Source organism: Crinia signifera, chromosome 1, assembly GCF_055691185.1.
Source record: "Crinia signifera chromosome 1, ASM5569118v1, whole genome shotgun sequence".
In the NCBI taxonomy this organism is placed as follows: Eukaryota; Metazoa; Chordata; class Amphibia; order Anura; family Myobatrachidae; genus Crinia; species Crinia signifera.
In genome coordinates, this window is record NC_139217.1 from 350,967,524 (window position 1) to 350,990,303 (window position 22,780).

Below are 22,780 nucleotides of genomic sequence, written 5' to 3' on the forward strand. Positions count from 1 at the left end.
TGTTCTAACTGCTACCTCTATGGCTCCAGCAATGCCATCACAAAATACCGCTAATGGTGCCCACATGAGGTGAGATTTTCTGGGTGCGATTTGAGCAAATACAATATGTGCTGTGCGGTTTAAACTACATGAGATTTGAACTACACCAGATTTTGACTACACTGAAATAGCATGCGATGTAGTACCAAATACCTGCATGCACGTACTCTTTTGCCTTGTGATTTTGACTACGCGGGAGCACGTATCGCAAAGGCAAATATACGCGGTGCAATCTGAACAAGACGCGATGCGACTGGAACTAAGAACGATAATTGCACCGTGTGTGGCCACCGTAACGCCATCGTTCAAAGTAGATCTACTGACTGTAATTAGGTGCATGATATAACACAGCTTTTTTGCTTGTGCATGTTTGTAAAAAAAAAGTGTGTCGGCACGGAATAAATACATCAGGTCCCCCTACCCCTCCCCATGCATGTAAATCTGTTGGAGGATGATTATGTGTGACCAGCCATCTGCACTGTATAAAACCCCCTGTGATCTGGCAATTGGGCCCAACCACCAAATGACTGGATCTGCCTGTGTGTGGCCAGCATTATATAAGTGCAACAACACTGCTTCTAGTGGTGTTATCAGAATACTGCAGCTCTGAGCCAGTTATCAGGAACAGCTGCAGGCAGCAGAAGGAGGATGGACAGGTATTCAGTGTCAGGAAGGAAGGGAACAATGAAGCTGTGTCCATATCTGCAGCCAGACCCAGCACGGAGGACATGGTGAACACTTATCCCTAGCAACATGCAAACATTTATGTACATGCAGACCTCTGCAAAGAGGATTATCAGATCCCGAGCAGCATATCTGTGCAAATATACTGCTAGAAAATGTCTGAAATCTGTTACATAAAAACTACTTACCTCTGTGTCTGTTTGTTGTTTTATCGAACATTAACATGGCGTCATCAACCTGTATAAGAGAAAGGCAAGTGTGTAATCAACCCCCAGTGTTCTGGTGCTGAAGATGTGAGAGAAGAAAAAGCCAACAGGGTGATAAAAATGTTTCAGAAGGGGAAAAGTGACACAGGTGAAAGACGTAGGGGAAGGCCTGCAGCCACATGGGAGAACTGAACACTGTACAGTGCAGAGAATAGAGAAACCGGAGGCCTGCAGGGAGAAGGAAAGGGGGCCACACAGGGACTTCACAATGAGGGGAGCACAGAGAATTGAATTGTATGAGGTAAACAGGGAACTTAGTGGAGAAAGTTGGAATGCAGAGCAATGAGGCCGATATGGGATTCTGTGTGTCCTGTTAGTTTCAGGCTTTAAGATCTATGAGATATTTATTTACTCATCAGGTCAAACAGTTTCTTTCCTTTCAAACAAAACCGTTGGTTCCCTGGAGAATCAGCGGCTCTGGGAGCCCTGTCCTGTTACTATGACTGCAGCTTAGTATGTCCTGAGCCGCAGGGGAGAGGGAAAGAGGCAAAAGCTTTTGTTTGCAACTGAAAAGATGGGGGAGGGGAGAGGGCCCCAGCAGATATCAGGGGGAGAGAGTGTGAAACACAGGGAAATACTGAGAGGTAGAATAGGAGTAACAAAAGAGAAAGTGGGAAAGAAGAAATAAAGTGATAGAAGGAAATAATCAGATACAATAAAATTATAAATGACTGAAAAGAAGCCCTCAAAAGCAGTAATGATTTATTTTCTTGGAACTGTGATGATTGTACAGGTGAACCACTTAACCATTGTCTATTTGGAGCCATAAAGTGTGCCTCTGTCATCTGTGTGTAGTGTGTGGTTCCTCCCCCACTAACTACTCTGTGGTAGATAATCTGCAGTGGATGGGAGAGAAATCCGAGTCATCCAGTGATCTCTCCAACCTCCTAATTAAATTGGGATCTAATCGCCTTATAACAAGGCTTGTTCGTCAGTGTCTGTGAGGGGTTTTATATTGGGGGAGGGCTATCCTCAGGTGTCATGGGTATGAGAGAGGAGACTGTCATACTTAATATTAATCAGATTATCACTACAGACTTGCAAGTTTTAATATGTTTGGCCTATCCAGTAATTCTCCCACTTTACAAAATACATCAAAGCAAACCCCCCCCCCCCCCCCCCCCAAAAAAAAAGAAGAGAAGCACACTGACTAGAACTGCGGATTGTACTGTTCCAGTAATCCCCCTAACATAGTCTTCTTTGGAAATCTCACCACGTGCTGACTAGCGACTTACTGACGCGGATGAGAATGCTTCCCCAGCTGTCATGGAGACAGATACCACAGGCCTCCACTAACGTTGTGCTTCATCATGATGATTTACATTCAGCTAATTACAAAACCGGTCTGCTGATAACTCATGTCAGAAAGCTGAAACACTCCGAGTGCTGTGCTTTTTTATAATAAATCCCATCTCTTAGCAATAATAGAACATGGCTGGTCCTGTCTCCTTTGCAACCTCCGCCGTTATTAGGATACAGACGCTCACAACTAGCTGGGAGTTTTGCCTTCAGTGTCGGCGCTGCTCGGATCTGTCCACTGGCATCGGAGAACTCACACCGAGGCTTTGAAGCTTTTAACCCCTTTAAGTCTGTATTGAATATAAAACATAGCTGACTCTCCATAAAAGCCACTTACCTTTCCAAACTGCTCAAAATATTGTTTTACATCCTCAACAGTCGTATTCACGGATAGTCCGCCCACAAAAATCTTCTTTGTCCTAGTCACCATCTGTAATTATTAAGAAGAGTCAGGTGACACCTCCAGAGAACAAACTGGCCAGGGTACTATATTATAGTCAGACATGAAAGCAGGTAGCGGTCCTGCACATGGTAACCTTATGCTGCGTGGCAGGTATTAAGAAGACACTGTACTCCTGACTGGACCCTTACACCCTGCTCTAAGTGGAACAGAGTGACTCAATTCTTTAATATACTTGCTAGAGTAAATAGAAAGACATATAAATGGAAATCATCATACAGAAGCAATCACTGTAACAAATAAATATAAGCCCTTTTTTTGAGGGTCTCCCAGCTGCCCCTAATTACCCTGGCGCTAAGCTGGCCGGCTCTGACACCAAGATGCCGTCTGTCAACAAACTACTTAAGGGAATTAACCCAGTTCTGCCGGTGTTGCAGGGCCCAATTCTGATCCACCTGCTAGTTACTGGGCATAAGCCGATTTCTTTTCAATAGTTACATCTCCCTCCCTGCTGCTTTAACAGATTTTACCAACCTTACTATTCCCAATAGAATCTTTACAGGAATATTTGAGAAGAAACTCTTTTACTTGCTTTAATAATATTTAGCATACTGAAACCCCATCTTGCAAATCCACTTCCAGAAACTCACCTTGGGTTGAGCTCTGCGAGGAAATGCTACTTTTGGATCAATCTGGAAGAAATAATTTTAAAATAATTTGACATTCTCAAACAGCTGTAAGAACCATAAAGTGAGAATAAATAGTACTAAGTAAATAACACAAACTAATACCTAGGAAACTGCTTAGTAAAAGACAAATATTAAAGTCTACAGAGTAACACATAAAAACATTGGAAGCCCAGCGAACAGAAATAAAGAGAAATGTGACCCATAGAGTAACATTGACACCACAACGAGCAAAAATGACCCTGCAGTAAAAATATACATCTACAAATCTGTCATGTCAGACAACACACTAGCCGGGGAAACTATTGTATAGCTAGTGACAAATCAAGGACAAAAAACTAGGAAATTGATTATTTAATCTGGAGCGTAACATACAGAACAATATACACAGGAACGTGATTTAGTACTTATGAATGTAGTTAGTATCGTAGCAGAAATATATTACACCAATATCCCTCACTTATTAACAAAAACGAGATTCTGAAATTCATGGAAAATAATACAGGAGCATAAGGACAGAACTACATGGACCCCGAAGGCAAACATCAGAAAATATAGGAATCTGAGCAACAGAGGAATCCTGCATGTAACAAAGTAAAAAACCACAAAACCACAACAAAAACAAAAACTCTGTGCTACACTAAGAGTAGTGACATTGCTTTTTCAGACAAAAATAAATAAAAAATGAACAGTAGGAAATGGAACTAGAAATGAAAATTGTATTTGAATTTCTATATATTTAATTTCCTGCCAATTTTCGAAGGTATACTTTATAGGTGCAGACATAAATCTTAGCCGCACCCATTTTAAAAGGTAGAATGCACACTACTAAATTCAATATTAAAAACTTCACAAGAAAATTAACTTTAGGATCACACCTGACTTCATGCTGTCAATTTCTACATCTTCTGCTAACATACTGATTGATTTTAGCCCCATTCATATCTAAAATCATGAGAGTTTGGAAAATTTGCCCTTTTTCATTACATATGCCTCATTCCTATAGATTGTAAGCTTGCGAGCAGGGCCCTCCTACCTCTATGTCGGTTTGTTACAACCCAGTTTGTTTTATCACTGTTTCCAATTGTAAAGTGCAATGGAATATGCTGCGCTATATAAGAAACTTTCAATACAGTGCTTGAAGTGGGCCTACATATATTTCTTTTTGATAAAGGGCAACGGGAAATACAAAATTCATCCAATTACAAAATGTAAAACAAGGAATGGTTTACACCACTTTTGCCACTTCTGCGATATTGGCGTGCTCTTGTCTATAATTCATGCACAGGCTGGAACACCTCCACTTACACAACTCCTACAATCAGAGAGGGACACCTTTTACGCCCTGTTGAAGCATTTTTGTATATGCAGATCATCTCTATGTGGCTTGCTATCAAATCTTAGGTGCAAATTGCCAAGTGACATCGCAAAAGTCTACAAGTTATACACATTTGGACTTTTTGCATGGATGTAAATAGTACTTTATGGGGGGGGGGGGGTTGCTGGTTTTCAGAGGTAGGGATGTTACCCATAGCAACCAATCAGATTCTACGTATCAATTAACTAGCACCTTTTAGAACAGGCATGTCCAAACTGCGGCCCTCCAGCTGTTGTGAAACTACATATCCCAGCATGCTTTGCCATAGTTTTAGCATTCCCTAATAGCAAAAATGTGGCAAGGCATGATGGGACTTGTAGTTTCACAACAGCTGGAGGGCCATAGTTCGGACATGCCTGTTTTAGAAGATAATATCCAGAATCTGATTAAGCAACATCTCCACTTCTGAAAAAAATGCAATTTAGTAAATCTACCCCTATGAGTTATAATTGATAACATCGCTCAATGTTACAAAGCTGGAGAAAAAAAATATGAACCAATGTGTTAAGGTCCGTACACACTGGGCGACTTTGAGCTGAAAGCAGCTCAGTTTACTCGTCTGAACTGCTTTCATCTCGAAAGCCGGGGCAGCAATGAGCGGTGAGGCGCACTCCCACATCATCGCTGGCCCGGCCGCTCAGCTGCTGGTATTACCGGCAGAAGAGCGGCGGAGTGGACGGCTTTCCATAGCATCATGCTATGTAAAATCGTCCACCCTGGGGAAAAAATCGCTGAAACGGGCCAAAAACACTCAGTGTGTATGCACATTTTGAGTTTACTGCATCTCTGAGCAGTATAAGTAAGTAGCCCTCAATATCAAGCCTTTATACAGAAAGATTGTAAAATGACAAATCTCTTGTCATTTTGCTTCATTATATCAGGTTATATACAATTTTCAAGCAGGTATTAGGGAAAATAACTTGGTCTGATCTTATGTCAATGTGGTGCACAGTCATTATGTCACAGGTTGCCATGACAACAGTAAACAGTGATTCTATAAGTACTGCTCATTTCATCATTTATTTCAGAAGAGAGTTTTGAAGTGAAGATGGTTGTACTTAATATGTAAGTATGTTTTACAGTACACAGTTTGTTCATCAAAATGTGTTACTGTACAGAACGAATGCAGGGTTACTAAATATACAACCTGGCAAACTTGCACATTCTGAAGACTTGTAAACTCTGAAATGGCTGAAGGTGGGCTAATAAAATGAATGGTTCTTTTATTATGCAAGTATTACCAACAGGACATTAGATCTGTAGGGATGTCAGACTGAGGGTCAGGTTTGGCAGAGAGTATGCAGACTTCGCAGAGTAGTCATGAACTGGAGAATGTTTGCGCTTCTGGGCATCAAGGGAGAGAAATCAAAACAGGAGATAGAATATCCCAACAATACCCCTTTGTCATGACATTCCTCTGTGTTATGTCAGCAAAGGCCAGGAAGATGCTATTAACTGAGGAGCTGCATCTCTGAGCAGGAGGGAACGCACCAATTTCACATCACTACAGACAAGTCACTATTGTTACAGGTAAATGGTGCAGACACCTGTAGCATTCAGTAGCAGAGGGAGAGAACAGACAGTCAGAGACAAGACAAGAGTGCATTCTGAAACATAGAGTTTACCAAAAGTCTCAGTTCCCACAGGGGTACTATTACATACACATAGTAGGTGATAATCTACATACAGCGTCTACAAAATGAAAAGTGTAAAGTAACAAACAGTCAGCACCAAGATAACTCAGGCTGGATAATCTGTAACCATTCGATCCTCACATAATAGAGGCAGAAATAACGATACCGTGTACACTTACAAAGCAGATACACCTGGGCAGACAGATGTACAACGCTACTCTACACTGTGCAATACATCAGTAATACAGATGTACGATGTTAACATATACCAATGCGGTGTTACTGGATAGTAATAACATGTATTTACCTTAATGAGACCACATTCAATTAGACACCAGGAATGCACAGCAAACATGGTTTTATATAAATGGGCAACTTAATCAATATAACCTATACAAAGACTAAAACTCATGTAAGAAACTGTTATTTTAGTCAGCCTTATCTAACAAAGACAACTAATAAGTTAAAGCTCATTTCAAAACAATAATCGGACCTGTTCATTTTACCTTCTACTCCTCAAACTACAGCGCTAAGTTATAAAATTTGGACCCCTTCTGTTTTCAACTGCTCTTTGTATGGAACACACTTGTCCCCTCCCAGGCAACAAAAGAAACTTCCCAACCAAGAAACAGGGGACATCAGCATGAGAAGCACTACTCCCCTCCCCCTGTGTCTGTAGAGACACAGTCCCCAGAGCCTCACAGCTCGCACTGATAAACAAGCGCCCTCCGACTGGGACGCACTGCTCTGACCTGAATGGAAATTGGCTGGGACTACCAAATGGCTTTATAAGTTACATGCTTCAAAATCACCGCCCTTCACTTTTTTTTAACTATTCAAAAGATGTGTCCTTTTGTGTTTGTTTTATTTATACAACTTTATGGAGTTTGTACTTATAGTCTGTAATTGTGTTTTCTAAAGGACATAAAAAAAACACATAGAAAACTGAAGCATATGGACCATTCGTTGGATTAGTTCTAAAGAAGAGAAGGGCCACTTGTAGCCAAAGGTCACTGAGGGGCCCATTTATCAATGATCACATTTACAATGCGATCAGGGTGGAATATTACTGCCCAGGATCGCATTGTAAAATACGATCCTAACGGCGGGATGTATCACCCCCCACTCGCAGGGACAGGGCTCCAAAAGGAGCACGTACCTGTGATGTGCTGAGCCAGGCACCGGGGGTCTGTGCATGTGCGGTTAGCGCTGACCACCCCCCTGACCACACTGCCCCGGGCAGCAGTGCAATGTGCAGCCCGTAGGCTACAGTGGGCTACCACCATCTCAGAATGGCGGTAGCCCAGGGATGAGATGCTCGCTGCTTGATGTTGATACATTGGGCAGCTTCGCATCCGCGGCCGGCGGTGCTGCAGGAGGGAACGCAGCAGGAATCAGAGATTCCTGCTGCAGTCCCTCCTGATACATTTGGGAGATACTTAATATTTGCATTTGGGGATACTTAATATTTGGGATTTAGCCGCAAATATAGAATGATAAATGGGCCCCTGAGTGAGCTCTTCAGTGATGATGAATGCAGAGAAATGTAGCATACATATTGATATGTATTGATATCACACAAAAATTCTATTGGTCTATTGTAAAGATTTTCTACCTGTAGTAAAGCCTCTGGGAACAGGGGTAATCCTAATGTCAGTCTGACAAAAGCTATTCCCGCTGTGTGAAATGTTCTATCCATATTGCATTGTTCTGTCCTCTTTCCTGAGATGTCCCTCAAACTGGTTGCAATACCTTTCATTATCATTTAAACATAATAAGGACAGCACGGATGGTGTAATGGTTAGCATTACTGCCTCACAGCACTGAGGTCATGGGTTCTATTTCCACCATGACCCTATCTGTGCAGAGTTTGTATATGCTCCCAGTGCTTGCATGGGTTTCCTCTGGGTACTCCGGTTTCCTACCACACTCCAAAAACTATACTGGTAGGTTAATTGGCTCCCAAAAAAATTAACCCTAGAATGAATGTGCATGTACATGTGGTAGGGAATATAGATTGTAAGCTCCACTTTGACAGGGACCGATGTAAATGTTCAACTATTCTCTGTAAAGCGCTGTGGAATATGGGTGCGCTATATAATTAACTGTTAATAAATAAAAAATGTTGTATACAATCTAGAGGTGACTCTGTGTACCTAATATGGACACACTTCAGGATAAAGTTTTCCCATACCAAATAAATAAATATTTCCTTTGCCTGCGTAAAGTTTATTTAAACTCTCGTAAAACCTAGTATAGGCAGTATACTGCCCTTCTGCAAATAAAGCCTCTTACTAAATGTACTAAACACCAAATAGCCATTATCAGCAATTACATTTACTGTGCAACACTTTTAGTTCCTAAATCTATCTGCTCGTATCTTTATCAATTTCCATGGCTGATTGTCTTCACTTCTGACCACTGATTCTAACCAATATTACTGTGTTTCATAATATACGTATCATGAGCACTCAGCATTTTTCATCCTAGTAATGGCCCTTATTCTGGTTGGTGCGGCCGGAGCCGCACACGGTGCTCCGGCCGCACAAACCAATCCCCGCCCACGAGACGGATCGCCACGGCCGTCCGTACACGGACGGCTGGCGATCCGCATAAAAATGGTGGGGCGTACGCCTCCACCATGGTGGGAGCTGCCCCCTGCATTCGATGGTCGTCGACCATCGAAGGCAGGGCCGCACGCCACAGCAGCTCCCGCAAGCTGAGACCACACGGACAATCGTCCGTGTGATAGCTTGTATGGGGGCTGAGAGCTGACATCCGGCGACGTCAGCTTTCCGCCCCCATCAGTGGCGTCATGCCCTGATTAGCATGCATACGCCCCGCGTTTGCATGGGAACGCCCATGAAACGCGGGGCGTATACATAGGGAAATGAGGGTATGAAGCCCCTCACGCCCCTATACGCCCCCTTTGCGGCGGACGAAATACGTCTGCGGCGAATGGGGCTGCACATGCGCAGATTGACCTCTGCGCATGTGCAGACTAAAAACATCGGCGGTACGGCCGCACGCGGGCCGTACCGTCCGATACAGAATAAGGGCCAATGTTAGGGATTCATTTTGTCAAGTTAAATGAAAATAAAAATAAACACAGTGCGGAAACTGGGAAAAAACTGAATTTGAATGATCATTAGCATGTTAAGATCAACATCTATTGTATTCAATCAGGGGCTGACATGGCAATCCAGCTGTTGATAAGATGCATCTATTGTGATACTCAGAAAAATTGAGCTAAATATCATGGTAGATTTAGTCTAACAAAACTGTGGTGCTGAATTCCATCTAGCCCTCTAGTGAGTATTCAAGTGAAAAGTACTCAAGAACTAATAATCCTTTTCTAACACATTTGTGGGCAAGCTGCTCAATCAGATTGTGATGTCACTCAGGTGCCAAAAGGGAGGGGTAATTCTGATTAGGAAAAAAAAAACATTTTGTATCCCAATTGCACACTGAGTGAGAAATAACTACATAATAATCAAATAATACAGAGATCTTGGTTGCATATATCTGCAGCACACCCCCATAACCAGTATTAGGGACCCCCAGTAGCACAGAGACACCTTGACGTACGGCCTGGGGGCTTAGCCCTATATCTGCAGATATAAGCAACCAAGATCTCTGTATTATTTGATTATTATGTAGTTATTTCTCACTCAGTGTGCAATTGGGATACAAAATGTTTTTTCTTAATCCTTTTATAAAGTGATGGACAGATGGTGTAATGGTTAGCATGACTGCCTCACAGCACTGAGGTCATGGGTTCACCATGGCCCTAACTGTGTGGAGTTTGTATGTTCTCCCCGTACTTGTGTGGGTTTCCTCCGGGTACTCCTGTTTCCTCCCACAATCCAAAAATAAACTGGTAGATTAATTGGCTCCCAACAAAAGAATTAACCCTAGAACATGTGCGTGTGCATGTACATGTGGTAGGGAATATAGATTGTAAGCTCCACTGGAGCAGGGACTGATGTGAATGTCCTCTGTAAAGCACTGTGGAATATGTACACGATATAGAAATAACTGTTAATAAATAAATACATTTTCCCCGTTCCATTTTTTTTATCCTGTATGGAATAGCAACAAGTCATTACAGAAACACTATTCTGTAGAAAAATAAAATTAATTACTATAGTTTTTTTTTATTAACAATGTTTTTAACGTGACAAAATAGATCTAAAGATCATAAGGCAAACACACAAACATAAACATCTTAGGAGGAAAAAAATGATAGAATAAATAACTAAAAAGCTAATAGACATTAATGGATATGTGACAAAAAGCAGTTGTACAAACTGACGACCTTCTAAGATCTGGTCTCCAGTACTGAACACAGCAGTCTAACTAGGTTCTTTTTAGTGATCTACAATGTGGCATCACTAATGGGAATGACACAACCTATACAACACGGTATCATACCTGCTTTCCCCCATTTGCTGTCTAAATTGCTTGCCTGCTAAACAAAAAAGATACTTTACTTTTCAAACAAATGACGAGCAAGTCCGTATTATGTACAGCAGCTGACATCACTGTGTCACTAATGCTGTAGTTGACCTTTCAATTTTGCACAGCTCTTAATGCAACTAACGCTTGTGCAAAATGTACATTTATTTTATCTGTGCCCTCATGTCTTTAAACAGTTGCAAAATGTCTGGGTGATCTTTTGTTACTAAAGGCTGCTGTAATAAACCACTGGAAGATTATGTATTATTTTTAAGAGCTCCATCATTTATTCCCCCAAACACATAACAAGCAATGAAACATTCTTATCATTTTTCTGGAAGCATCAAAGTCCAAACTGAATATACCACCTATATCATCACTTTCAGCTCTCATTTTTACAGTAAATAAATCACATTCCCATATTCTTGGTACTCAGTGAAAGATGGTTATCTTACCGTCTTTGAGTCCAGTTCATGCCTTGTCTGAGCCAAAACTTTATCGACTCCGGCCTGGTCCATGAAAGTGACAAATCCAAATCCCCTAATGAAGAGCATATATTAGGAGAATAAAACCAGATATTTATACTTAACAAGTTAGAAACCACAAGCTTCTGCAAACCTTACCTGGATCTTTTGGTTAATGGATCTCTCATAACAAGACACTCCTTCACATCCCCGAATTGACTGAAATACTCCCGCAGGCCCTCTAGAAACACAAGAGTAGCCAATCACAACCAAGCTAGGCAGACGGATCCCAGAATGCAATAGAAAATCCAATCACATCATGTCCAAGCAAGGGGAGAGGGAGAAAGAGCTGGTGGGAGGGTGCTCATATGAGTGAGGTAGAACAAAAAGGGTGGATAAGAGAAAGGAGAAAAAAATGAGGGTGAAAAAGTACAGGGGTTCTTAAATATCAGAAGCATGGCATTACGGACCCTCGACCTTTGAATCCACTACGTTCAGGTGATTCTGCTTACCTTGCGTAGTCTGCCAGCTTAGTCCCCCGATGAACATTTTGCTGCAAAAACAAACAGGAAAAGAATGAAGCATCAGTTAACACAAACAAAAGGCAAATGGTTCATAATAATTATATATACGCATATATATTTATATCTTATGCATAAACAGAACTGGGACAGCCCCATTGCACACTGTAACCTGCAACTGAAATGAAGATTGTCCTGATTCGATACTGCAGTGTTGGACAGTTTACAACTCACAAAATCACAAACAATTTATGATAAGCTATTTACAGTGGTGTGTATACAACTAAATAAAAAACATATACATATTGCCATAAATCTTTGATATACATATAAGATGTATGCTGTTTACTGTCCTAAATCGCTATTTGTACCACAAGCACATAATGTATATACAATTATTGAATAAGCATCATAAATATAAAAGAAAATACAGCAAATTCTTGCAACAAAAGAAACATTTGTGAAATGTTACAATGACGGTACTTTTTCACAAATGAAGTTGATGTGTTACATCAGTTTTTGAGGAAAGACCAAACTTAGCATTGTTCAAATGAAACGTTGTTTGCTTTTCTTAAATTATTCAGTGTCACAACAGTGAAGCTTATGCACTTCCGTGAACACACAAATATGAACTTTTTATGAAATCACCTAACAAACATAAATGAATCTATGCATCAAACAACAGAAGTTTGAGCTATCTGTGCCAACAATTCAGAAGCCAATATTGATCTAGTGATCTAGAACAGCAGAATATAGCTATTATAGAACTGGGCAAATACTTCATATTCAAAACTAAACAAAAAGTGACTTAAACACTACGAGGTAACGTTATTGAGACACGCCAAGAATACTAATGAATACAAAGTTGGTAGTTCTACCATTATAAGCATAGTCATTTCTAACTGACCATGAAATCTATCACTTGCCTCTGAAGACTACATTTATACTAAATGTATAACACTTTTCTAATCAAAGCAATTAAAAAAATAAAAAGAAACACCCACTCAAGAATACTGAAGAAAAATAAAACCAAAATCTGTGTATGGGTAAAGCCTGGAGACAAGATGGTACTTTTATTACAGCAGATAGAAATAAGTCAAACACTATACCACTCATTCAATAGACTGCCTAGTGAATATTGAAGATCACAAGGATAACGAGTGCTAGCTAGTGATAGAGACAAATAGGCACTACAATATAGAACAACTCCTACAATGTAGCATCTTTGTAAATAGTATAACAAATATAGATTGTTCTTTTCAGAGACAATAATCCAAGTACCAGATAAACTTTGGCCGAACAAGAGCCTCCAGCGACCTGAAAGTCAGTCCCAGTTATAATGCACTTTCCCATCACTGCTCACTCTGCATCTGCTCAAGGTGACCAGGAACACTAGCGAGGATCACAATGGCCCCAATACCCCACCCCTAGTCACAGTGTGGCCCCTTTCCCATTCCTGTACAGGACCCTACACACAGTGCTCTGCTACTCGCAGCAGTCCCGAGGTACCCAGGTACCTCCCCATGTAAGATGCCCTCCTGCAGACCTCCATGGAATAAAGCGCTGTGAAAGGAGGACGGAACATGGCACGGAGGCGAGTTGCTGCTCCTTACCAAGGATCGTGCGCAGAGTCCGGGGGCGACAGTCCGGGCTGGGGCGCTTCTGTCTCCATTCGGTCTCTGGCGGTTCCTGAGAACGGAGGCAGCTCCCGGGACAAGAGGATGGAAGAGGGCGTGGCTACCCGGGCCACTCGCTCACTGCCACGCCTACATTGGGAGAGGACATGGTGCTTAGCCTAAATGGACACGCCCCCTGTGGTTCCGAAGCCCGCCCTGACACCTGCCCCCACTCCCCCCCCTACTGAGCCAGCTTGCCTTGCCATTGACTGTCCCTAAAGCCACTGGAAATGCAGTGGGGGTGGGGTGGACATTCCACTCGGACCTTAATATAATAAACCGATAACTAGGCATCACAGCCGCTATAAAAAGGGGACCTGCTATAATGTCACAGCAGCAGTCTACCGTCTGTCACAGCCGTGGTCAGCCACTGAAATCCGCAATGTGCACATGAGGCATGTTATTATATAGGCTGTTATTATAATAAATACCGATAACAGAAATATCCAACTTCATATTGCAAAGTCTATAGCGTCCCCCGGCTGCCGTCACTGCAGCACCAGCAGCATCACGTAGGATCACAGGTCACCTTACACTCGTCACTGACTGCTGTGCTCTGTAATGGGAGTGAGTGGTACAGTATGTAGACCATACTGTATATAACGGGGTACGTGACGATTTCCCATGTGGTGCTACACTGTATGCCGGAAGGTGACTGCAATGATGATAGTTGGCTTATTTTAGTATCTAGCCATTAAAATCAGAGTCATCCTATTAAAATGGACTCCATCATATAACTTATCTTCTGTATATAATGACAGTTTACATATTTGGGGGTGATTCTGATTGACTCGCTAAGAAGTGAATTTTAGCATGGGGGGCATACCTCCCAACAGTCCCTATTTTAGCGGGACAGTCCCGATTATTAGGGCCTGTCCCGCTGTCCCACCCGCGGGCGGCAGTGTCCCGCGGTGAGGAGGGGATGCTGTTGGGAGTGTGTGTGTGTCCCCCCCCCGCAGCCAGGGGGCTGGGGGCATGGCTAGAGGCTCACAGAGCCTCTGTGTCATGCCCTCATAGCGGCAAAATGGGGAGTGGCCTCGCAGGAGATCTGCGAGTATAGGCCACGCCCCCTAAGTTAGGTCACGCCCGCTAAAATTTCAACGCGCCATCGGCGCGCATCTGCAGAGTCCCGGGATGCCAGACCAGAAAGTTGGGAGGTATGGGGGGGGGGGGGGGGAGGGGGGGGAAATCATTCAATGGTCGACAACCATCAAATGTTTTTTCCCCTGCTCGCAAATCTAAGTCAGTCTGGACTTTTGGAATATACTCTCAGAAAAACTCTAAGGGGCCCTTTTATCAAACCATATTTGAGGCTAAATCCCCGAAAACACCCGTTTTTGGGGTTTAGCCACAAATATTAAGTAGCTCCTAAATGTATCTCCGATCCCTGCTGCGGTCCTCCCTGCAGCGCCGCCGGCCGCATCCCCCATAGGTTTCTATGGGGGATGCGAAGCTGCCCGATGTATTAACATCGGGCAGCCCGGCTTCGCATCCCTGGGCTATCGCCATTCTGGGATGGCGATAGCCCATTGTAGCCTTTGGCTGCGGGAACGCACTACCGAGCGGGGCAGTGCGGTCAGAGGGGTCGGCGGGGGTCAGCGCATAACCGCACATGCGCAGACCCCCCGGCTTCCGGGTCAGGGCTTCGCAGGGAAAGGCTCCTTTCGGAGCCCTGTCCCTGCGCCCTTCTAATCATACATCCAGGCGGTGTACTTCAACACCGCAATGCGATGTCCGGCGATGCCACTGCGCCGGCATCGCACTATGTTGATAAATGCGCCCCTAGACTTGTGGCCTTTCGGTCCCAGAACGGGGTGGGCGGTTGATGTACTGTGACATCAGCTGCCCGCCCCCCAGAAGGCAGGTGCTTGCCTGCATTCGCATAGGGATGCAAGTGACTGAGCCAACTAGAATGAGGGCCTTTATGCAGAAAGAGGTGTGAGCAGTGACATGATATAGTTGGATAACATGCAAATACTACATTCTACCCATCCACAATGTGATGCAAGGCAGTGACATATTTATAATGGTTGCAATATGTGTGGTGCACACGGGCCCCTGAGTCACAGGGGGGCCCACACCGCACCCATTTTTGAATACTTACAGCTCCAGAGTCTAGCGATGAAGGCAGCGCTGCCATAATTGCCCAAAAAATGGCAGCCGCACTATTTTTCAGAGGTCAGCTCATGCGCAGTACAGTCTGAGCACTCAAGTGCTCAAACTCTATTGCGTCGCGGGGCGGTGTGGCTAGCAGAGTGGAGGGGGCCCAAACGGAGGAGGCTGCATACAGGCCTCCTCTCTTAAAGCGCCCCTGATGCAAGGTGAATGCTAGGTTCTTAAAGGGAAGCCTGTCTTTAAAGATAGAAAGATTTAAGTGATAACCACAGCGCCTGAGATGCCTTATTCACATCACAATTGCAGCAAAATACCACTCACCATGTACTATATTTGTCTACTCTCCCAGATCGTCCAGGAAGTTCTAGAAAATCAGGTGACCCTACCCAGCGCTGTGAAAGAGTGGGCAAGTCTCCTGACTTTTCGGCACCCTCTGGACCAGGCCAGGATTTTCCACAAGGCAACCAAGGCGCCTTCCTAGGGACCAGCAGGTCCCAGAGGGCCCCATAAAGATATCCTGGCCATACAAAACATTTCCAGAGAAGCATTGTGCTGCTACCGTGTGACATCATGACATCACATAGACCAGCATACACTCCCAAAGCCCCTTTGGTGTTTTGATAGGACTAAAACATACTTTGGACATAATTTGGACATACAAATACCCCTTTCACACCACACAAATAACCTATGTCCGACACTGTGCGTGTGAAAGGGACACTTGAAAAAACCTGGCTCCAGCAACCTGGCATTAATTTCCAACCTGGGTTAAAAGAAAGGTTAATCCTGGGTCGGACCCAGGTTACTGGGTAGTGTAAACGGGTAATCCAGGTCAAGTAACCCAGGTCCTGTTTACACTATATGGAGAACCAAGCGTCAGTTTCAAGCACTGCCTCCTCCATCGTCCTACCCAGACCCTTTTTGGATGTCAGCGACCCAGCTTATTGTGGAGGCTAATTATCACAAATGCCTGGTCGCTCTAGTGACAGACCCCTGTCCAAATCTTGGGTGCGACCCAGATGTGAAAGTTAAATTTTTACCCCTGTATCTTCCACTTACTGTATGTAGGCAGTCAATTTACTTTACATGTGACACAGGTATTAAGCGTACTACCAAAAGACCTGGAGCCTGATTCAGATTTGTATGTAATGCCGATGATTATGCAGCTAAATATTTATAGGTAGACTGTGCATGCAGAAATATAGTAATATGGATTGTTGGAGGAGGGCCCCACAGTATACGCCATTAGGCCGACTCTACACATGAAAAAGGTCGACATGCCTAAGGCTAGTGTTTACACAAGCTATAAGTGGACATTGGAAAGGGCGACAGTCAAAAGGTCAACATGGGTTTTTCAGGGTTTTTTCAGCTGACATGTACCGGCAGGCTGTATTTCACGCCCTACTATCCGGAAGAACATAATAGTGTGCCGAGCGTCCATATCGACTGTGCTGACATCAGGGACAAAAAATAAAGAAAAATCCATGTCAACCTTTTAACTGTCGACCTTCCCAACATTGACATAATGCTTGTGTTGACCGTTTGACCCTGTACACCATTGGCATGTCAACCTTTCCCATGTGTCGAACTAAACGACCATCAGTGGACAACCCAATGGGTACTTCTGTAATATCTGGACGCCCGATTATTTGATTGTATGCCTTAACTTAAGGCATACAATCAGATGCGATGCGACGCGATTTTGTGGTAAAATCGCATGCGATGCGAAACGTGATTTTCTGTAGGATTCAATGTTAAAATGGTCCTGTTCATTTCCCCACTATCCAAGTCGGCATAGAGTTGATTTTATATGATGATGTGTCTTGGCCAATACAACCCACCCATACCCCCCCCCCCCCCCCCCTCTTGCCTCCACCACCACCCGCTGTGATACATCACATCCTCCATTGCTTCTCCGGATGAGCTGACCAGGCTGCCCTGTCTACAACTATGCAGTGTACTAAAGAAGCTGGGTTGCGACTTTACCCCACAGGTACATATTGCATTAAACTTGTTCAAAGTTGCATATGAAGCCCAACAGAACTTTCCAGGAGAAAATGGCTATTTGTGGTAACTTGAGCAACAGTGTCTGAGGAAACATTTGTCTGTCTATCTATCATGCCCCATATACCCCTTTCACATATCAAAGCCGAGTCGGACCCTGGTTCCAACCGGGGTCCGGCGCTTTCAGATTAAACCCGATCCCCCATTATACAGAGGACGACCTGGGTTTAACCTTTCTTACAACCCAAGTCGAATTGCCAGGCTGAATGACCCATGTTATAAGCTTTGGTGCTTTTACACCGCACCTCGACCTGGGTCGACACAACACCAAACCATCAATAACTTGGGTCTGAGGTGTGGTGTGAAATGGGTATTAATGTGTTGCATGTAAATTAAATTAAAGGGTCATTCACAGTTAAATTCTGTCCTGGATCCAGGAATTCCTAGCATACTCAGAATGCACAAGAACTGACACCAACAATGAGCACTTTACAGTCACAGTATGCTCCAGTGAATTTAAGCTCTTTACCATAGGGTATGTCAGGTCCCATAGTCCCTACTTTATTACATCTACTCAAAAATGCCTGCCAGTCCATTTTGCATTACCTAAAACAACTAATGGCAAATCACAGTTGTACGTATCTCCGCTATGTCTCCACTTGTGGCGGAATGTAAATACCCCTTCTCCATCTGCAAGCCGGGTCTCACCCAGGATTTTGTACCCGGCTACACCCTGGGTGCGACCCGGCTTGTGAACCCATTCACACCCGGCATAATGCCAGGAGGGTGGCGTCATTAAGAGGCAGGTCGGGGAGGTGCTGGGAGATGAGAGCTTCACCAAGCGCCGACTTTGCAATGTAGTGAACGGGACCCGGGTCGCATCGACCCCGGTTACTCATTTACACTACACAGTGACCCAGGTTGAACCCATGTTCAACCCTGGTCGCTACCTGGGTAGAAATGCCGGGTCTCACGGCCTGGGTTATTTCTACAAGGAGCGTTTCCACCTGTCAAAAATCCCGGGTTTTGCGCGCTCCTGTACAAAAACCCAGGATATTTAGGCTAGTGGAAAAGGGGTATAACTGTGCAGTTGCATGTGAGCTGAATGTTCTGACTGTTCAGCTGTATAAGCACACTGTGGCCACATCAAATTATTTATTACCACCAGTTATTTATATAGCACTCTCTTCAGAGAAAATGTAACCATTTACCGTAGTCCCTGGCCCAGTGTAAGTGTAGTTTATAATCTATATTATTTCATATATATACTCACACTAGGGTGGGAGGAACACCAAAATGTCAGTTCCTCCCCAATGACAGGAACACAGTGCAGCACTCGGCTTCCATCACAGGGAACAAGCTGGCAGCAGTGGCATATCTGTAATGGGTGCAGTGTGCACGGTGCACACGGGCTACTGAGTCTCTGCACCCATTTTAGTAATACTTATGCCTGGTACACACCAGGACGACTAGGGCCCGATCCCCTCAATCTGGATCCAATTCCGACCAATTGGATGTAGATTGTGCGGTGATTGGGCCCTTTTCTGTCCTGGTGTGGACCGATACCGATCCGATGCGCGGTCCCGCAGGTCGGTCGTTATTCAGATCCTACCTGCTGCAGGTAGGATCTGAATAACGACCATACTGCCGGGTGCGGGTCGCCATTGGATCGGACCCGCTCACGGTGCACTTCGTGAGTGGGTCGTGCCCCCGGCATCATCGTGAGCGGGTCTGAAGAAACACTGATGACCCGCTCACAATGTGCATCGTGAGCGGGTCATCGTGGTGTGTACCCTACATTACCCCCGTAGTCCCACGCTAGCGACAGGAGCTCTGCAGAAATTGCTGGAAAAATGTTGCGATGCCCATTTTTGTGGCGAACTACGCATGCGCAGTGGATTCTGAGCATTAGAGCGCTCAAACCCTACTGCTCCAAGCAGAGAGGAGGGGGCCCAGCTGAGGAGGCTGCACATGGGCCACTTCCTATCTCAAGACGCCCCTGACTGGCAGTGCAGGAAGATGAATCAACACAGCAACCCAGCATCTCCAGGAATGTTGGGCATTCCCCAGGAGGGATACTGCAAGACCATGTCAGACTGCAAGACCATGTCCCAGTAGTGTAACTAAAAATGAAGCGGCCCACCTCCTCCATATCGCACTACCTGCCACCTCCGGGTCTGTAGTACTGTACTGTAGCCGGGACCTGAGATCTCCCTGACTGCAGTTCTGATCCTCTTGCTACTGAAGCAATGAAAAAGTCATTTGCAAAATGGCCGCTGCCTAATAGTAGACAGATGTTTAGGATGCTTCTGCCTCCTCTAGCATCCAGAATAACTGTCTGCTGTGATGGGGCTGCCATTTTGTGAGGGGAATTTTTACTGGCAACGCAACAGGAGCAGCACGGGACCATAGATAGGAAGGTCTGCAGGTCCCGGGGATATGGAGAAACAATAGCCCCCGCAGACCCCTGGCACCCACACTTAACAAGCACCTCCAAGCCACCACGGGGTCTGCAGAGCTATTGCTATGCCACTGACATGTCCCCTCTTTCGGTCATGCTTTCGGCATGCATGTGGTGTCTGTGAAGCAATGACACTCCTGCCTGTTTGAATATACAAGCATGGGGAGAATATACAAACTGCACACAGGACTGTGGTGGAATTTGAACTTGTGACCTCAGTACTGTGAAGCAGTAATTCTAAGCTAAGACATGTCTTAGTACATATAGGTGTTTATGCAGAAACTGCCAGTTTACTTTAAACTAAAGAGCGGAGGAGTTTCATTGATGAAGCTGTGTCTTTTGCAAGCCACCATTTTCTTGTCTGTTGGAAATTTAAATTTAAAACGGCGCTCAAACACAGTGAAAAGCACGTCAAGTTTGACACTGACGTTGAGCGACATTTTACATCTTTATCTCCAGTGGTAGCTTACAAACCCGAAGCTTCTCAATTAAAGGCCAAAGTCTTGTTTGTGGATTTCCTCTAAGTGTTCCAAGTTTTTCATACAGCGCAAATTAGTGAGGGTATGTGTGAGGGTGTTTGTTTGGTAGATAATTTAGACCGTAAGCTCCACTGAAGCAGGGACTGATGTAAATGATTAGAAAAACACATTCATCACCAATGCCAGCAAAGTCTATAGGTCCTTTGTAAAATGACTTTTTCAAGTTTTGCATCTTTCCAATTATGTCCATGGCAGATGCAGTAGAAACAGTTAGCGGTAAATTTACTCAGATGGGATTAAATTGAACATTGTACGTTGCCCATTGAAGCCAATAAGATTCTACTTTTTATTTTTTTAGCACCTTCTAGAAAATAATAGATACATAACTCCCAACATTGGCATTGGCGGCAACAGGACATATACACCCTGTTTTTCCCTGCTGTGGGGGTCATGGACAGCGCTCTGTGAGCTACTGGCCATGCACCCAGTCCCTCTCTGTCTCTGAATAGGCGCATCTATTCACTGCTGCTCTGCTCAGCAGAGCAACTGTTGGCAGGGGGATTTTAAACAACATCCCCCAGGAGCTCCTATTTATCTTCTACATCGCCATCGTAGAGTCAGTGCTATGCTTCTCAATCAGAGTCTGTTATGGAGCCGCCAAGGAGAGGGACAGACGGAGACTGCAAAGGGTAGTAAAGTCAGGGGAAAAGATCTCGCTCCTATCCAGGAACTCTACCTGTTGAGAGTCAAGAGGCATGCTGGGAAAATGGGATACAGTCATTGGGTCACCAGCAAGTTGTTAGACAGGCATTAGGTAAACATCATTAGGTCGACATGTGTCTAGGTTGACATGCAGGAAGGTCGACATGAGTCTAGGTCGACATGGGTTTGGTCGACAGGGTCATTATGTCGACATGGGTTAGGACAAGTCAAAAGGTCGACATTTTCACTATTTTTTTCAGCCGACATGTGCAGACAGGTGATATTTCATGCCCTACCATCCACTAGGGCGTGGTGGGAGTACTAGTGTGCCAAGCCCGAAAAACATGGCGAGTGTAGTGAGCCATGCGAGGGGACGTGGTGCACTTTAACCTGTGTCCATGTCGACTGCATCGACATTCGGGTAAAAAAAACAGTGAAAGACCCCATGTCAACCTTTTGACTGTCGACCTAACCCATGTTAACCCAATGACCCTGTCGACCTTATGACCCTGTTGACCTAACCCATATCAACCTAGACTCATGTTGACCTTCCTGCATGTCGACCTAGACACATGTCGACCTAAATGCATGTCGACCTAATGGTGTTAACCTAATGACTGTCTAACAACTTGCTGGTGACCAACTGATCCACACCCGGGAAAATTGTGGCGGATAAGCTGCACCCTGGCCACAACCTGTTTGAAGCGCTTCCATCAGGAAGACACTACAGGTCCATCCATGCAAAGTTAACCAGCAAAAAGATTCTTCCCAATAGCTGTCTATCACCTGAACAATGTCTAATGCATAAAAGAACATATAATATGTCTAATATGTTGCGACCTATGCGCACTCATAGATAGATGAAGTGTCCACTTTGATCCTGCATGTGTAATGCTTGTAATGTGTCTTATGTATTTTCCACTACATATTCTTGCTTGGCGATGCAAAGTTACTACAAAAAATTCCTACCTGGCTAAAAAAGTTAATTCTTGATTCTGCTTCTTCAATAGAACTCCCGTCTTAGTAAATTTACCCCTTATGTAGGGTACACACCAGGACGACCCGCTCACGATGCACATCGTGAGCGGGTCGTCAGTGTCTCGTCCGACCCGCTCACGGTGACGCGGGGGGGCACGACCCGCTCACGATGTGCACCGTGAGCGGGTCCGATCCGATGGCGACCCGCACCCGGCTGTATGGTCGTCATTGAGATCCTACCTGCAGCAGGTAGGATCTCAATAACGACCGACCGACCCGCGGGACCGCGCATCGGATCGGTATCGGTCCACAGCAGGTCAGAAAAGGGCCCAATCAGCACACAATCTACATCCAATTGATCGGAATTGGATCGAGATTGTGGGGATCGGGCCCTAGTCGTCCTGGTGTGTACCCAGCATTAGTCTGCAGTTAATATATTGTACTAAAAATACTTTGGGTGAATTCAATTAGGTTCAAAGATCAGGTCTTGCCGCAGCATTTCAATGGCAGAGTGATTTGCTGTCTTCGCAAGGCCT

General features: G+C 44.5%; 1 protein-coding gene across 6 annotated transcripts in view; it reads right to left on the reverse strand.

Moving 5' to 3' along the window:
- MSI1 (musashi RNA binding protein 1) overlaps positions 1-13,584 on the reverse strand; it is a 37,897-nt gene extending 24,313 nt beyond the window's left edge. For 2 of the 6 annotated variants that reach the window (XM_083147277.1, XM_083147268.1), the window contains exons 1-7: positions 13,443-13,583; positions 11,821-11,861; positions 11,468-11,549; positions 11,300-11,384; positions 3,339-3,380; positions 2,626-2,718; positions 912-960 (exon numbers count right to left, since the gene is read on the reverse strand). In XM_083147277.1, coding sequence (XP_083003403.1) covers positions 912-960; positions 2,626-2,718; positions 3,339-3,380; positions 11,300-11,384; positions 11,468-11,549; positions 11,821-11,861; positions 13,443-13,501 — 451 coding nt within the window. In that variant the 5' untranslated portion in view covers positions 13,502-13,583. Of the gene's footprint in view, positions 1-911; positions 961-2,625; positions 2,719-3,338; positions 3,381-10,820; positions 10,855-11,299; positions 11,385-11,467; positions 11,550-11,820; positions 11,862-13,110; positions 13,215-13,442 lie in introns of those variants that run through there. The other 4 variants (XM_083147259.1, XM_083147294.1, XM_083147286.1 and 1 more) reach the window with 4 other exon arrangements.
- Positions 13,585-22,780: the final 9,196 nt, after the last annotated feature.